This window comes from Trachymyrmex septentrionalis, unplaced genomic scaffold (assembly GCF_001594115.1).
Source record: "Trachymyrmex septentrionalis isolate Tsep2-gDNA-1 unplaced genomic scaffold, Tsep1.0 scaffold196, whole genome shotgun sequence".
Taxonomy (NCBI): Eukaryota; Metazoa; Arthropoda; class Insecta; order Hymenoptera; family Formicidae; genus Trachymyrmex; species Trachymyrmex septentrionalis.
Window position 1 is genome coordinate 908,509 of NW_017305135.1, and position 19,115 is coordinate 927,623.

Consider the following 19,115-nt stretch of genomic DNA (forward strand, 5'->3'; position numbering starts at 1 on the left):
GAGCACAGAGGAAAAGGTTGCATATATATCTCTCATCTTAGAGAAAGGCGCATGCCTCGTTAGGGCAGCGACGATCTGGACGGAGCTCAAGGATCCCTTGCTGTAATCTATTTAATGAAAGCGCGACGAACAAAATTTGTTCAATTTGATCGATGTTTCATCTCAAAATTAGTAAATGCAATAATAGTTACAAATATTTAACAGATTTATAAAATTACAATTATAGTCTATATTTATATAAAATTCCTATTTATTTTAATCATTATCTTTATTATAAATATTTGCTCATTTTGAAAACAAGAAAATATTGTATTTGATATTAATAAAACTATATAGAATTATTATTTTCTTTTTTTGGAATTGAAAAAAATTATTTTTGCAATTCATCTTAATTATTCTACTGTGATATAAAAATTATAGGAAAGTGATAATCGTATTAAATTTCTCAAAATTTAGAAATTTCGGATACTATATTTTTTGTTTGTTGCCACCATTACCTCTTCCGTCTTCTCGATTATATAAAAGACAGCTACTAAAAATGCGATTTGTACATGACTGCGGTATCGGTAAAATATGCAGACGGCTCAAAGGATTTCATGCTTTAGTGGCTAGCAGGAAATGGAGAGTATAATAGGCAACAGCCGCGGTTCTCGTGGATGATGCGGAAAGGGTTGATAGATAGCTAATAAAAATCGACTGGTCCATGAATATCACGTTCAACCACGGAGGATTTTGTAAGTATCGATAGAAAGACTGTTGAGAATAATTCAATGACGATGTTTAAATTAACGTGAGATCACATGTGATAAAGATATATCTATTCAGATTGGAGGTTTATTCATCCATTTAATGTGATAAAACATTATCACGCCTCTGTAATCGACGGAATTTAACAACCAATTTACTCTGGATTTCAATTTTGCAATACAACGTTTTGCAATATAGCGTTATATATTTCACGGAAAATCTTAGGAAAGTTGCAATATTACGTGCAATCCAAAAAGAAAATTAACTCTGATACTCAATTCATCAAGTTGACATTAGGAGCTGATACGTACACGTACAAATACTCGAGTGCGAGATGCTCGATCAAATTATGCCGCATCATCTCGCGTAAGTAAGAAGTCATGTAAAGGAATCATCTGTCAGCGCAATCAATCGATCCATCACCGGGATCTGGGTCGAGCGGTGTTGTTAATAGCAAGAAAACTCTACTCAAGAAATGTTATTCTCCTCTGTATTTCTATGTATGTAATCAGAGAATACGCGCGAGTATTTGTATACACAACGGTACACACAATGCGTGTGAAAACAATTGCTCTCTACTTCGCTACATATTAATCTTACTTACTCGAGCAAGGTACATTTTATAATCCAACGTACTTTGTTTTACAAAACTCTACGTGCTTCTTCTTCATTACATTCGCAGATATTTTTTCATATGCTGCAACGTTCAACTTGAAAAGTTGAATTTACCCCAAGGAAGAGAGTCTAGAGACGTTTCTAGCTTTTTTCATTACTGGATCAGTTTCGTATTAGATCAAATATAGCAAGTACAGTAATTATCTTCCATTAAAAATTATAATTTAAAGCTTAAATTGATACAGTTAAACGTACGACAATCAAGCACTTTTTTTTCATAAAATCAAACAAAATATTGATTTAAATCTACTGGAATATTCCGTTAGACACTACCGCTATATCCGATATATACCGTGTTCTTATTTGAAAATAAGACGGAAGCATTAAAAAAGTAGGGGAAAACGTACAAAAAGATTCCATCCAGTTCACTTATTGAATTTTAAAATAGTTAGGAATATTTTATACTCGTGCGAGTAAGAGCGATTCCACAATAAAACGACACTGCGACAGCCTGCGAATGTCGTCTCTCTGATATGCGCGACCCGACATTAGCCCAAACTGGCAGCGAGATAGAACGGAGGAGGACATAGTTGCATTTCTCGGTACACGTTGCACACGTTGTACCGAGAGCACATTTCTTATTAACGTTGTTCATCCAGTCACCAGGATGCCGGAATTTCCGGGCCCGGCACATCCTATGCATCTTACGCGACTGTGCACGAAAATGACTGTACACGAAAAACCTACTTGCGTCATTCGCGCTGTCGAATTTTTCTATTCAGCTCACCCTCGACGACTTTCCTTTCCTCCTTTCAGACATTCCTCTACTTCGCACAAACGTTTCTGTCTTTTTCTATTTCCCTCTCTCGTGGGAAAAATTAAATTTTTCTCGAACCGGAATTCAATTGAATGCCGTAAAAGACGAAATAGAGATACTGTTAATACCCCATATAGATTCTTTTATGCAAACACAACGAAAGGTTAAATCAATTTTTTTCTGGATTGCCAATGAAATCGTGTATATATACCAGCGCTTTAAATCGCGCACGTTTGACATGCCGCAACTCGCAATGCATTATTGCATAAAAATGAACGTGATTAAGCAAAGTTGAATTATGAGAAGCAAATTCGACATATTAACTTTATTCGTAGTTTCCAAAGTAAATGAATTCACTGATGTGGGTAATGCTGGAAACATAAAAAAATCTCGGAAACTGCTGACCATTGCGAAATGTTCCTTAATTAGCATAAATTTTCAACTGGAGCATAGAAATAGAGATAGAGAGAAAGAGAGAGAGAGAGAGAGAGAGAAGAGGGAAATGAAAGAGATAATCTAGTTTATGAATAGATAGGAAAGCGATGAACGCATACTAGAATATAATCATGCAATTTCTTTCAAATAACCACTGGCTGTTTCGCTCAATGAAATACAGAAGTATCTTTTAATTGAATTATTGACATTAAAGATCGGAATAAGTTTATTTTTAGTAATATTGAGGAAACTAAAGAGCTCATTGAAAAGCAAATGCTTCGAAGTGCGATACAAATGCTTTATAATAGGATATATTTTGCTTCGTTTTCTCTCCTCACCCCCTTTCGCTAGTTATAAATATACACACCTTTCTTTACACCTTTCATCAAGAATAGATTTCCCCGCTCCCCGCATATGGCCGATTGTTTTGCTATTGACAATCGCATGTAAAGTGAAGTGTACAATCGACCGTTTACGACCATTTTTATTAGTTTCTGCATGTATAATCTACTCAAAGTTATCTTCTCTTTTATCCACACCAAATTATCCATAAACATTAACAGTAACTGTCACTGATACTTGCCGCGAACATACGATTTTATAATGTTCCCTGTCCACGCGTCATACGTAATCCGTGCAAGATTACAAGACTGTTGTAGCGCAAATTCAACGTGATTGCTTTGGCGTCAATTCAAGCGTATTTGAAAATCGAACAAAGCGAAGCGAAAGTAATCCGAAAACACGAAGCGCAAACCACTAACGTGTGTGAAACGAACGGCGTGGTCGACGATAATAAAATTTATCAGCGGTGTTACTCGGATTCGCAATACGGACGAGTCTATTGGATTACAAATGCGCATTTGCACGATATTAAAGCAGTTTTTATCGATAGCTTTGGCATTCGGTCGCTTGTGCAAAATAAAATTTTCAATTAAAAAATTGATTTAACTTTCAAAAATAGCATAATGAAAAATGTTCGAACTCGCTTATTTACAAATAATATACAAATAATATACAAAAAGAGACAGTTATATCGCGGAATATATTGTTATGTAATAATTATACTGCAGAAAAACGATTTTATTTCACGTAATCTAATTTTTATGTTGTCGTTGAAGTTTAGATTTTACAGTACCGGTTTAAGTTTGCGCTGTAAACAACACGTGTCTCGCGACACGCTTTAATTATAATCAGTAGTAAAATACAATAAGCTGTGGTGAATGACGTCGGTGTCAAGAACATCACATGGAGGAACTTCAAGACCGTTGCATTTTCGCCAGTGGAAACATTCTCTGTAATTGCGTCGCGCGAGAGAAGAAAAAGCACGACGTATATTTAGCGAGCAAAGTCGGTGCGGTGAAAAGAGTGAAAACACAGGTAGGACTTTTAATGACATGATCCTTCTCCTTGAAAGCAATCTATACCAACCAGACTGCCTCGTCAGTTCCCAAGCCGCAGCGACAGAATACAAAATCGAATTCAGATTACTTCTACCTGTGTGACGAGTACTACTTCCAAGCTTTCACCCTGCAAATGACAAGCTTGATGATGTTGCTAATGCAGTCATTATTATGATTTTATATTATATCTTACAATATCATATCCGGTGTTCTACATCATGCATCGTGCTAACTTCAGCTTGTTCGTTCTATATGGATAATATACACAAAAAGCTTGAGAAGTCTCGTCAGAATAATTTCTCCCTTAGCTAGATAATGCTCGCTCTCTCTCTCTCTCTCTCTCTCTCTCCCTCCCTCTCCCCCCCCCCTCTCTCTCTCTTTCTTTCTCTGCCTCTACAGCGAGCGTATAAAGTTCACTGCTGCGCTTTCATGGAAGTAGGAAACGAATCACGTCACAAAAAATATTATAATACCAACTGAGTTTAAATTACTATTTCATTAGGTAATGTCTGTTGGATTAGAATATCTCCTGTTTAATATAATAATTAAGCAAGTTAGTTAATATAAGGATTATATAAGACATTTTATATAATAAACTTTTATACCTGCTATCAAATATACTTTTGTACATAAATTTGGACATGAAATTTGATATACGAACATAAAGTTTAATATCATCCCTAGCAATTTTTGTATGTTCTGTGGTGCATTTTGCTTTAAATGTGTCTTCTAAACTTGAGAAAATTTACTTTTTCCGTACGAAAAAGATGAGATATTCAGGTTATCGAGCAGTTGTGTACATATGCTCAATATTTTATAAACAGCGTAATCTCTCTCTCTCTCTCTCTCTCTCTCTCTCTCTCTCTCTCTCTCTCTCTCTCTGTCTGTCTCTTTTTGCACTTGGAAGCTTCTTCGGTAAGCTCGCTATATACCGAATATACACATAAAGTGTGTGCTGCTCTTATTGGTTGAGTTTTGCAAAGGTTTCTTCACTACGAAAAGCTCCGATGACGAGCTCGTGCCGATCGGCTGGAACGAGGGAGAAGAGACGAGAGAGGAGACGTAGTTGCTACTACCAGCGCGTATTGATCTTTACTATTATTAGTCCGTCGACGGCCCCTATTAGAATTGTCAGAAACGTTACTGGTTGCTACCAGCTCTTACTAGCTGTGGAGGTCACTTCGATATAACAGCCTAATGTATTATTATGCTTCTTCTGTATTCATGCAAAGATCCATCAATGAAGACTTATTATATTCTCGATAAGCGATCACTTCATGCTGCACCGTTCAAAAATTTAGTTTGATCAGTAGTTTTGCAATTTAAATATTCTTACAAGAAAATTACTTTTCCGTAATTTTATTTTATTAAAAAACTGCAAACTTTTTTAATTTTTTTAAAATAAAATTTAGGATACGCGAAACTATTAAGCGAAATTGTATTCGCGAACATATGGAGGAGAAAGGATTATATTATGTAATTAATACGGAAGAACTATGGCTAATTATTCGGCTTGCTGTATTGCAGGGACATTAACGAGAAGTTATTACGTTGTTACGAATGTTCGTTATGAATTATAATATATGCCGTAATCGCGAAATTCCAACCTTAAATCGCAGCATCGTAACACCGGCCCGTGATTTACTTTCCACCAAGTTTTACGAGCGATCGGCAATGTAATCGGAATAGGGATGTCACCTGCTACGGCTGTACACCTTTCGGCATTTTTGAGATTACGGGCCATGTGAGATTATTGCAGCGCGGTGCAATCTGAAGTTCTGCAATCTTCCGGAAGAAACTAATTCCATCGGGAATGTGTTGCCTCTTCACTCCGGCATCGCAAGGTTTTATTCACACTACATATATGTATGTAGCCGATGCGCGAAAACGCAATCGAATCTAGCGCATACGTGAGGAATCGCAAGCTCTCATTGCACAAAGCGCGGCTATGCAAATGCGGATTCTGGCAGCGCATTATTGGAATGAATCTCCAGGGGAAAAAATTGAGCACGCGCGAGAAAGAGTAGAAAGGTAAAGCTGGATAAGAGGAAACTTTCCGGCAAACGATTTCGTAACGGAATTCCACTCTCGGCATATTGAAGGGGACAGTACGACCATTGAAAGCACGACCGACGAAACTGGAACGGAGTGTAAGTAAACGAGGAATGCTACGTATTCTTACATGAGATGTCTTTTTACACGAGGAAAGCATTTTATAATGTATCTTTATATACCTGAATCTGTTGGATGGAAAATGTTTACTGCAATATCCATTTGTAAATACGTTTCGTTATATATCGTTGGTTTATTTGTTCATACATTTTAAAATTAATATATCGCTTTTATGTATGTATACAATGTTTCTCTGAATCTCGATAGTACGATCGTAACGGAAGTGATTAAAGTAAAAAATATAAATACAAATAATCATTTTTTAATGGATCACCCACCTTTTAAATTATTTTTTTAATAAAATAAAAAGGAATTTACTAATATACGTTTTCCATTAATTTTTTTATACAAAATTGTCCCCTCTTTCATTACCATTAGCAATATAAGCACACAATAATGAACAAAAGTGAATGAAAATAAATAAACTTCGCTCGATGTTTTCTATTTTACAAAAAGAGATCACGACAACGAATGGAGGTAATCAAAAGACGATGTAAACGAATTACCACAATTTATTTTAATCGAGCTATATCTACCTCAAGCAAGGGTTAAATTTCCGGCAAATTTCGCGTGGAAAGTGATATGCGGTGGAAGAAAGTCGAGAGATCTTAATCTTCATTATCCGGCAAAACTAGAAGGAGAGAAGGGGATGAAACGAGGAATAGAGCAAGATAGTAAGAGTATCGTTAGTCACTGTACTGAGAAGTTATGCCGAGCCGAACCACGTTGGTTGTAACGGAAAGGATTAAATCATCCGCCTTTAGTGAGGATAAACAGCGAGGTGGCAATAAATTATTTCAGCAACTCTATCGCGAATCGGTCGCTCGGTCGCAGATAATTAACCAAAGACTTAATGACGTGTGAAGGACGATAAACGTTCCTTCGCACGGCTCGATGAATCGGTTGAAAGTCATTAAACAAAAGATTTTCCTTTTTTTTTTTTTCTAGAGTAAAAGCTTCCTCTCCCTTGATGAAACGATTAGTTTCAGATCAACTTTGTGCGTCAAAGACAAAGTTAACAAGCAGTCTTTCATACCTGGGAATTAAGAGATACTTCTGACTTCAAATTGAAAGAGTTCTTTTTATTGTAAAATTGCGTTTCAAAGAAGAAAATTAATATCTAACTTCACAATTATTCACGCATAATTAGTAATCGTAATTATCACCGAAAACACAAAAAAAAAACGCCAAGATGCAACGTTTGAAAAGAGTGGTAAAATAAATTAAATTGAAATGTGTACGCAGAAAATCCCAATAGAGGGGATTTTAATCTGTTCATGGCGGTTCTCGTGCTAGAACGATAACGAATGGAAACAGTGTCTGCAATCCAGGACGGATTCTTCTTGTAAGCAAAGATTTTCCATGGGTCCGCGAGAGGATTAATCGTCGTCCGCAGAACGGTAATAAGAAGGCGAAGAAATTACAGAGGATGAAAAGGACTTTGGGGATTCCTGGCGTCTCTCAGTACCGATTAAAAGCTGTCTAGATGGCATTTTAATGCCCCCCCCCCTCCCCCCTCCCGACGTTAAGAAATCTCTCCCTAAGAAATATTTCGTCTACAATTCAAATTTACTACCAGCGTTTTATAATCATTCGCAATCAAGAATCCTGTTCCGACGAGTGCGAAACTAATGAGAATGCGCGACGCAAATGTCACAAGTAGTCTCATTAAACTTTTGATAATAGGCGCTATTAAATGAATGTATTATACCGAATATGTATTGCACTTTCGAAGATAGGCCTGTACATTCAGTTGGCTTGATATAATGTCCGTTTTGCAACATATCATAAGGCATATACTGTTACGATGTCTATTCATGGAACCTGACAGCGCCGAATAGCGCAACCAACTCCAACTTGGGAAAATTAGCTGGTCCACTTCGACCTAATCGATAAGGTGACCATTTCAATATGCTTCAGAACGCTGCAATACCATTTAAACGACATTGCTTCGACGACGTCAGTCTTTACTATTGCTGACACTTTACAAACATGTTAAGATGTCGCTTACAAAGCGAGAAATGAAAACATTTGCACGACATTAAAACGTTCTTTATAACAGAGGATTGTGAAATTACAATTTAGCTTAACACGCTCTTTTATCTTGCATATTACTCTAATAAAGTCTTCCTTTATTTAGTCTTTAACTTCTAAATAACAATACATCTCAATTATACTATTTCTTAAGATATTTTATTTTATTTTAACTGTTATTGTATCATAACTCAGGTTATTTGTTATATAAATAATCTATTTCATACGTCTTTTTATATAAATTTATTAATAATATAGCAGTCAAAGAATTTTTTAAATATTTTTTCATTTATTTGATTTAATATTTAAATAACCTGTCAGATATTTTTTATATATCGCCTTTAATTTTTCACATAAGTATCGCTTTGATTAATTTTTTTAGTTGTGTCACTTTTGAAATAAGCAAACAAATATATTAGTTTTCGTAATGCAATTGTTGTATATTTTAAATTTTAATTAAAATAATTAATCGCATGTCCAATTACTTTAGTATCTATGACAGAAAGTTTTAAACACAATAATGATATATATCAACGATTGCGTAGCGAAGATTTTTGCAAGTCACTTTAATAAAAATTATCAAGAATTCGACCAATTTAGAATTCAACCAGATAACTTTTTAGCAATGTAGAAACAATATCTGAAACGATAAGAACAAAAGATTTTGATAAACAAAGCTACAAACTTCCAGAAAGTTCATGTGGCGTTATTCTCCCGAGTTGCATTCAACGTGAGAGTATACAGGTGCAGAAAATGTACATTCCTCACGACTCCAGAACAAATGTTGCTGTAGGCTATATGATATATTCTCATTAGAGTTTATTATCTAAATTGATATACTACTCTTGCTATATTCGCTGTACAGCATAGAATTCAGAATGAAAATGACCTCGCGACCTTTTCGGGTAGAGATAGTATAAACTATTCGTCTATTATCCGTCGTTCTACATATTTAACGTATTGCATTATATTAGGTCACTGGAATTATAAATAGGAAAAGCGATAAAATTTCATAGCAAAGCCTTCGCTCGCGGATGTCGATGAGCGCCCATATATATATATATATATATATATAATATTTAATAATTTTCGCAAAATGGATCGTGAGACACACAGGTGAGATACCGGCACGGCGCGGTGGATTCTGACATGTATTTTATGTTGCAGTGACGTCGGAGTAAGACGCCATCGCCATCGCATTTTATCGCGTATATGTAGATAGATAAGACGTGCATCTCCGAAAATATCTGCCCGTCCTCGAAAACTAAGTTGAGACCAACATTCCATAAATCGGAATATGCGATATCCTTTCCTCTTTCGTCACGGGATACAATTTTTTTTGTTTAGTATTATAAATATGAATCTATTTCGAGCAAGGTACACATAATTAATCTATTTAATAGCCAATCTCAAAGCCTAATTCCAACCTAATTTAACTTACTATGCATTCCTAAGATTCATTCCCAAAACAAGAAAATTGCATTACATCGAATCTCGTAATGATGGCGTCGGAATTCCATCAGCTTGAGCGATTCTTATTGGATCGGCAAGAAATTTCGTCTCTTCGATATTTCGTTATCTTCGTCCCAGCACAAATCGATCCTCATTGATCATATATACTTGTAAGCCAAACTATGTTTCGTAGAAGGAACTAAGCGGTATATCTATATATAAATTCTCGATTATTTCTTATCAAATCTCTTTTTTATTTTTTATTATTGAATATTAAAAAAAATTGAATTTTACATAATCTGAAAGTCGTTGAAAGCTTTCAAGGATCATTAATGATAGGATCTTGCTTTTTAAATTACTTAGTGCAAACAATTCATTGTTATTAATTTTTTTAATGTTACTTGCGAAGAATATTGAAAAGTTTTAGTTGGAAGCCTCTATTTATCATGTAGCGGATATTCATTTTTCGAGCTGTGTAAGTTCCGCGTTCACAATTATGTTGCACTGCACGTAACTTCGGACCTCGGTAGTAGGAATTCTCGAACCCAAACGAAGTTGCGATACTTGATACTAGGAGCACTTCGAGAGGTACGCCAAGTACGAGAACTGCAACAATTTCCGGCGATTTGTATTCTATGCTGTGCAGAATACGTCCCTCAAACTCATCGTTAGTGCAAATTTTCTATTTTCATTAACGAAAACTCTTTTATAAAATGAAAAGGTCAAAAATATAAAAGTAAAATGTCAAAAATGTATATCGATTATCAGTAAATACACAAATCATTTAAGCTTAAAGGCAGAAAAAATATTCTATTTCAATTTAAGAAAGTAGAAGTAAACGGTTTCATTTTTTTAAAGACATAAAATTTGTTAAAGAGAAAAAGAAAAAAGGAAACCGAAGGGTCTTTAAAATTTAAAGAATTAAAATGGACGAAAATATTATATCATGAAAATTTTATTTCACGACATAAATAATATAGAAACGAGACGCCGTGAAATGTAATATATATATATATAAGATTTAATAGTAAAAATATTACAAACCGAAAGTGGAAAAAGTGTGATCTGTAATGCGCGGTCGTCAATAAAATGCTCTCGTTAAGAAAAACTTACTCCGCAAGTTTCTTTCGTTGAAAAATATATTTCTACTACATATTTTCTCCTTTTCCGGGCTACACACTGTATAGCGTGAATAAAAGCCGAGTGTGCAACAGTGAGATAGATGTTGGAATCGAGCTGCCGAGCTTTTGTTGGCATAAATGGATTTATGTTGCGCCATCGATCTCGCATATGGCTTCGTTATGATGACACGCGATTCGAGTATCTCCACTTGAAACGTATTCCGTGGCGAGTTTCGCCATGTCACTGCTGTTGTCACGATGGTATAGCGTTTTCGGAAAATTGCTGAAACGCAGACATAAATCTGTCGTTGATGGAGATCGTCGATCGGGAAATATTTTCGAATCTAGTCGCGGACAGTTCGCCGACGCGACGTGTATTCGGCTCGTATGTAAATAATGCTACGAAATGAAAAGAAAATTCAATCTCGGGGACACGAGTGTGAAAATCGTTAGTAATTGATATTTAAACGCTCTGACGAATAATAATTTTCGCTTTCGCGAAAGATTATTTCTTTATTAAATAGATACAATAAGCGACACCGGCAGCGATCAATATTCTCTCCTTGGCTTAACTTCCAATCTTGGATTTGCATATTATATCTGTGACATTTGTATTTATGAATCCTTGTCGATCGGAAAATATCCAACAAGGGTGTCATATTCAAGACGGCCCCGTAATTTTAATATTCAATGCTTTTCTAAAATTATCATTTTCCGCCTCATTATACTCACGTCTTTCTCGTCGAGAAAAAAAAACCGTGAGCAGGGAAATTACTCTAACGCGAAGCGGAAAACGAAAGGAAGATTGAGGAAACTTACCGATTTGACGGATGAGGGGGAGCCAAAAAAGAAACAGCGAAATCATCCATCAACCGCATCGAGAGTCCTTAAGAAAATTACTCAAAGACCTAACCACCTTCGTGAATACATCCTGGTGAGGTATACTCGCGCGCTAAGTAATTCCGCGCACCAAACTTTGATGAGTCACATAGCTAGCGCTCGGTATTTTAAAATCCATAGTTTGATCCCTCAAGGAGAACGAAGGAGAAATAAAATAAAAGTTTAATTTTAAGAATAACACGGAATATTCAATCTTCGTCAGAATCCGTCGGTAAGAGAACACACCAATCCGGAAGCGATAGATAATACCTTTGATTCTTCAGTAGCTTTGTATTGATTTGCAGTGGTTTATATAGGATGTCTCAAAATTAATGTTTCAGTGCTCTTTTAACACTGTTTCTCCGAATTTTAAGTCAGTTTTTTCTTAAAAAAGAAATGAAGACATTGATTTCTAAACATTTAGAGAGAAATAATCTTTTTCAATGAATTCTTCAAAGAGCTAAATGAAGGACTTCCTTAATTAATTTCAAATAAGATTTATTTTAGAATAATTTTAGTTAATAATAAAAGTAATATTTGCAAAGGTATATGAAAAACTTGCATAGTTGCAATAAATGATTATTTCCCTCGGTATTTTCGCTGAGAGAAAATGGTCCACAATTTATTCATGTATGTATGCAGTCACCTAGTCAGAATTGCGGGGCACAGATTACAAAGGATGCATAGGAACATACAATAACTACAATACCAATATCATTGTCTTTGCCAAGTCACTTGCGACAGAATAACAACGTACAGCGATACGGTGAAACGTTAAATCTGGCCGTGTACATGCTTGCGACAGTTGTCACTTACACTATCCACCGGTTTCTAAACCGACATCTTATACACGTTTCTTACAACGGATATTCGTGTACAGAGTTCTCATCATTCGTATTATGAAATATTATATACTAAATATCAGGTACTTTTAACTATAAATACTGAGAGTTAAATTCAGATAGGCTAATTAAAGTAACGGAACTAAATGCTGATTTTAATTTTATTCTTCTCCTATAATTAATTTGATTTCTCTTGTTTAGTATTAGTATTGTTAAATAAACAAAATCAGTATATATTTACTGTATGGAAAACGTAAAAAGACTTTTTTAAATCAGAATATTTCATTGATTCTCCTAAACCGTTGAGTTAATGCCCTAAACCGCGATCTAAAGCTATTACTTCAAAAAGAGCACTAAGGGAATTAGTGACTCCATTTATCACTTAGCCTTTAGCCTTAATTTGTCCTCTCACCAAGCGCATCCTGCCTACTCGAAACTCTATTTACCATAAGTAATATCAATAATGAAAAATTAAATATGAATTACAATGTACTAAAAATGTGCTAATTAATATATCGGAAAGAGTCCGGTTACATTTGGAACACTAATGGAAAAAATGGACATATTAAAATTTCATAGTTAAATCTATTACAATTTTAGTCGAGATAACGATATCCAATTATATAATGACCAGAATTCTGATTAATATAAATCAGAATTTATTGGTCATTCATTTTCAACTAGAAATTTGTCTCATTTTCAGTGTAGAGTTTATTTCTTTCAAAATTAATTCGTAATAACAAAAACAATTTTACCCGGTGTAACTCAATATAATTTTAGAGAGGACTCTCGAATAATATATTTTTTTTGTATTTAAACTATTATAAGAATATTAGTCGAGAATCATAGTCGAGTAAAGATTCAGCTTGGAAGTTGCAGTTAAGAAATAATTCACCTTTCTAGCCAGAGAGTAAAGTACATGATGTAATTACGATCGCTATGTAAGTTTAACGAAATCTAGGGTGCAACTGCGGCGACGCATGTTGGACTCCATGGTCGATGGTGGATACAGTTGCATCAGCATCAGAGACTCCGAAGGGAAAGCTCGTCGACGCTAAAAGCTCGAAACATTAAAAGCATCACATCCACGCCCCCGGCTTCCCTTTATGCTCGCGCACGTCGACGCAAGCTCGCTTAATTAAGCCAAATATGAGACGACGCTTTTATTTCGAATTACCTGCCAGTCTCTCCCATCGGTTAAGAGAAAGGCGACCTGTTTACAGTGTCAGCGAGGATTTTTGTTCGTAAAAGAACGATATCCTTCAAAATGATATTCTAAAGCAGCTTGAAAAATCCATCGGAAATTTTTGATTAGCAAAAGAAAACGTTAAGTACTGTAATGTCTCATACAATTAATTCTGGTACTATGGCCAACTTTAATATCTGCCAAATGGAATTCTTCTTGCTCGCGAATAATGTATGACGTAGTTGTCGAGGGTTAATTTACAGATTCACTGACTGACGGAGTAAAGAGGGATGAGAAACCGTTTATGCAGATTACGTGCTGTCTGATTACTGACGGTACGACACCACTTCTGCATCTAGAGCTGCCAACTCTCCACCTAACGCGCCTCCCAAATGCGCGTCTGCATCCATCCGCATCACGTGCCAAGATTAGTTATTAGATTGCAAGAACGGCTGAGACTTGGCTATGTAACGACATCGGTATGGAAATGGGAATGAAGATGGGCCACTGCTATATGACGCGCGCAAAACAGGAAATCTTCTCGCGGCAATCGTCGCGTGTTACTTACGTAACGTCTCGAGGAGATCTACGCTCAATGAGATTCGCGTCCATCCACGCGGATACTACGACAGGCGTGTGGAATTTCAGCGATGTAACGTATAAAATTTATCACCTCGGGATTCCGGGATAAAACGTCTAATATCCCGAAGAACACCGCGCAGAGAATGAGATCGTCAAGCCATTCCGGCAATCCGGAAAGCGCAGGACGATGAGCGAGATGTCGAGTCACGAACGGATCTCACTTAGCCGAGCAAAGTTAACATGTTAAGCGAATCGTTAATTGTGTGACATGCCGTGCCATGCGCTTCGTAGACGACCGCGAAGTTCAGAAGGAAGCTAAATAGAAGATTGGGGTAAATTTGACGGAGAGAGAACTGCACTTGGTCCCGCAATGATGGCAAGAGTTTTGCCTTCCAGCTCCGTGAAACTCCGCCGGCATAGATGCAGCAAGAATTTCCTGGGAGTTACTAATGGTATTCCAACATCCCGTGCCAGCCCACGAATTCCATTAGGGTACGTCAATAATATTCTCTTACATGTTACAAGACCGATTAAATGTTAAATTACAAACGCGAAACTCGTTCGGTTCATCTTCCGTTTGCTCATACTTGCTATAGATTTTGATATTTACCGTATTACTCGCACATTAAATCCTTAGCAATAATATTACGCACAGTAATAATCGCAGTGTAGCCATAATCGCTGATAAATCTCATTATTGAGAAATAGAATAATTTATAATTTGTTAAATTAACATTGGCGTGTACAATTGAAGAAGTTTATAGAAAACTTCGAATTTTGTTTGAGTCATCACTGATGAGATACGTCGATTGAAAATGAAAATCGATGCTCAGACGCCTTGATGTGGAAACGTCGGGTATCCGGTAACAGTTAATCGAATATCTAGCGCGTCCCGTATCGGAAATAGCAACGGAAGCGGAAATCTTAGATCAAGAAGTGGTTCACCTTGATCATGGAAGAGGATCGCTAACGGAAAGCGAGTGTCGCCTGATGGTATCTGTCTGCAATTCAACATAGAGATGTCTAAAGTACTCAAGAGTTGCTATCTGGCACGGTATGAACAACGAGAGTTCAATTTATCCTATCCTATAAATCTTATAACGAGTTATTACTCGAATATTTACTGAAAAGCCATATACAATAATAGTAATAAAATTTCACGATAGTTTCTTACTTTTGTATAAATGTAACAAAAACAATAGACGTATTTTATATGTTACATATGAAAGTATGAAAAATTTCGAAAAGTATTGCGTTCTTTTTTTAATGCTCGCGTATCATCGCGTATCTTTCTGAAACTTTGTTAAGATTTCTCACGTACAGATTTTTATTTTGTTTCATCTTTTAATTTACAATATATACAAAACTACATACTAGTGGAAATAGCGATTTAATTAAATCAAGAAAGTAAAATAGCTACTGAAAATTGTAATTGTACATAAACTCAATTAACTTATGCTAACACTTTGAATTTCAATGTACACGTATCTGTTAGCAATTCACATGAAAATTGTCAAAGCTGCGATGCAATTAATATATTGAATAAGAACACATCTAAATTTGCATAAGAAGTTCGCTGTAACATTTACCTTATTTAAGTTTTGACAAGTTCCACCAACTAATATGATCCCGATCTACGAGGCAGAACGTGAGTTCGCTTTAATAGTTGAGACGACAAAGGGTGTTGTAGACTGCCTATCGTGATTTAATGAGAGCGAACATTGAAATGCTTTTGTAATCGGATATAGCGGTTCATGTCTTTTGTATACGTTTAACGTTGCAATAACATTTCTTTACCGTATCGAGAAGAGAAATTGAAGCGAAAAAAGAGAGAGAGAATAAGAGAGATACAACAGCAACGGGAATATTATTAAAAAAATTAAATAGATTTAAAAAGAAATAGAAAAGAATTAAAGTTTCTCTTCTATTTATTTTAATATTTGTTTTTTTAAAGATATTATTACCGATATTATTACCGATAATAATAAATATGATTCCCACTCGATTCACGTTGCCACATTTGCCGCTCGTGAATCTTATTGTTGGAGGGATGGGAAGCAATGCCATTTGACTGATGATAACCTCTTGACTATTAATTGGCGTTACTATCCCTCAATTAATAGAGACTCGGATAGATGGCAAATTACAACATACAGCGCACTGTTTGACAAATATTTGTCTGTCAACACAGTCCCTGCTTTGATTTTGGTAAACTATACGTAACTATCATTGATTACAGAAACGTTACTCCTTTTCGAGCAACATCTCTCTGACGAGGATTCTTTTCGCTACAATATAAACTTCTTCATATAGCGAAGTTTGAAAAATAATCATGTCGGTATAGCTCGATAATTTACATGAAAGCAAGCAAGGTTTGTCTCAGCGGAATCGATAATTTGTGACGCTCGTACAGGCGCCCCGATTTATTGAGCGATTCCGAAATGGCTTCCGCGGAAAGTCAAGAGCGATAGCAGCTTATCAATATGGATGTGTTTAACTTGCTGCATAATGGACGAAGTCGGCATTTCCCCAACCGAATGATATAACGGCGTAATCATTAGTCGGAACATTCGGACGGAAACTTGGTTAACTCGGATCTCCACTTGGAAAACTAATTGAAAGAATCCTCTTCTGTTGGAGTCTTCCGTTCTACGTTTCCTTCCTTCTTAATTCTTTTTATTCTCGAAAGCTTTTCCGCCGTCTGCTTTGTGCGTTTTGATCTTCGGAACGACAGAAATTTGTAAGAATGCTTTGCGGAAGATCGAAGTCGATGGTAGGAGTGCTTTCTTTCGCAAGAGCTGATATTTCTTTTTTTAGTAAAAATTTCAATCCATTTTAAATTACAGAGGTATTTAATGCTGAAAGCTGAATGGTTCGAAGGCGTTGGACGTTTTATTAAAAACTTAATGTTTCTTAATATAAAGCGATTCCTGATTATTTTTCTTGCAATACTTATTTTTATCAAATAAACAATATTAAGATATATATCTTTATTTTAGACCGCATATGTGAGAACACAATCAATAATTGTCTCGGTGGTCTAAAGTCTAAAGGCTTAGAACGCTCATATGGAATACAGAGAGACCCGGGTTCGACTCTTGGCCGAGGCAATATTTTTCGCAATAAGTTTATTACAATTTTTTAAATTTAGGAAAATTTGGGGGAATCATTAATATTTCAGTTTGATTGCATTGAAAGTCCGACAACCATGTCGGTACGCAATTATAATTTCTGAAATTAATTCGTTTAAATGAATATAATAATATTTAATAAAGTTCAACATCTTAACATTCAGTCCGTAGTGGCGCTTCGTATTTAAAAGTAATGTATCTAACATAAACAGTCTTATTTCCAATCTTATTATCATATGTAACAGTTATTGATTAAAATATTTAAATAAGTAATAGAATACGTCAATGTGTACCAGTGGTCGGACACTGGGACATAATTATCCCCAGTGTCCGACCACAATTAGAAAATTAGTATGCTGACGGGGAATATTAATAGATGTTTAATAACAAAAGACAATTCAAATTAATCTTTAAGTTAAAATGCATTTAAGATTAATATTAATTTAAATAACTTAATTTTATGTCTGAGATTAATATTAACTTAAATAAATTAATTAAACATTTTGTGTAACTATCCGGACATAGGTACTATCCGATCTCAGTAACTGGACATAGGTATATCTATATCCGGACATTTACATAACACTTTATTTATTTAGGTTAATATTAGTCTCTTAATATTACTTAGTTATTTAATGTTTCTAAAATACACACAGCTAGCGCGAAAATTAGGCGTACGATGGATTATACTCAGAACTCGTCTTCAGGTAGTTGGAACCAAGCATTGCAGAAACAGGCATTCGATGTTCATTCCGATTGTCCTTTTTATTATTGGACAATGACAGTTATACTTTACACGCAGAGAAAAGATTAATCAACGCAGCTAAAATAGAACTATAGCAATTAAAACGTGTTTTTATAATAGGGACAGTTAATGTAATTGCTGCCAAAGCTCAATTTATTAATTGCTAAAATTTAGGTGCTGCAGCGAAAAATATTCTCTGCTAGAGTAAAATGGCAACCGGCAGCATCAGAAACAATTGCGAATGGAGTGTTCGGTTACGCGGCTAAAATAGTGACGAATAGCTGCCACTTATTTAGTTACTCACGTTAAGCACGCTTTTAATTTTAACCAATAAAGTTAGATGTCGGCAACAAATGTATTTTATCTTCAATAGCCAAGTTTTATCAATAACAGCAAAATTTGAACCAGCAACTGATATTTAGCTGATATTACTAAGACCTTTTTTTACATGTAGCAACGATTTTCTACTGTGACATTGAAGCGTAGGTTATTTCATATCAGAAATATCCTAGGTATTTCATGTTACGATTTCCACGTCTTACGGTTTTACGATCATCAAATCTAACTTCTGTAATTAAGCAATTCTTCAACATATCTCGCATTTTTCTTATTAGTACGATCTTATTCTATCACTATATGAAGAACTGATTGCCAAATATTTATTTATTAAATAATAAAAAAGATTAGGCTCATCTCAATAAAACTTGAAGATATCCAAATTCTAAAATCTTTTTTTTACAGGCATGATCTAATAATGAATTTTCCACTGAATAGTTTTCAATCCAAGAACAATAAATTCTTGGTGGAACCAATAGATAGCGTTTATTAGTTTAGCAGAAACGCCGCTTATCTTATGTTAAGCACTAATCTCATAATAGGGGCCTTCCTCTACATATACAAGTATGTGTACACACGCTCTAGTTACGATTAAAACTTTTACGTAAATAGAAATAAAGT

At 35.3% G+C, this 19,115-nt stretch overlaps 2 protein-coding genes across 2 annotated transcripts in view; one reads left to right on the forward strand and one right to left on the reverse strand.

Moving 5' to 3' along the window:
* Positions 1 to 19,115, reverse strand: part of LOC108747228 (complexin) — a 125,852-nt gene that overhangs the window by 92,825 nt on the left and 13,912 nt on the right. The gene's annotated exons all lie outside the window — the stretch shown is intronic.
* Positions 14,653 to 19,115, forward strand: part of LOC108747152 — a 13,048-nt gene continuing 8,585 nt past the window's right edge. Inside the window, exon 1 of the mRNA XM_018484430.1 lies at positions 14,653 to 14,774. Within this exon, the coding sequence (XP_018339932.1) occupies positions 14,653 to 14,774 (122 nt within the window). The remainder of the gene's footprint in view (positions 14,775 to 19,115) is intronic.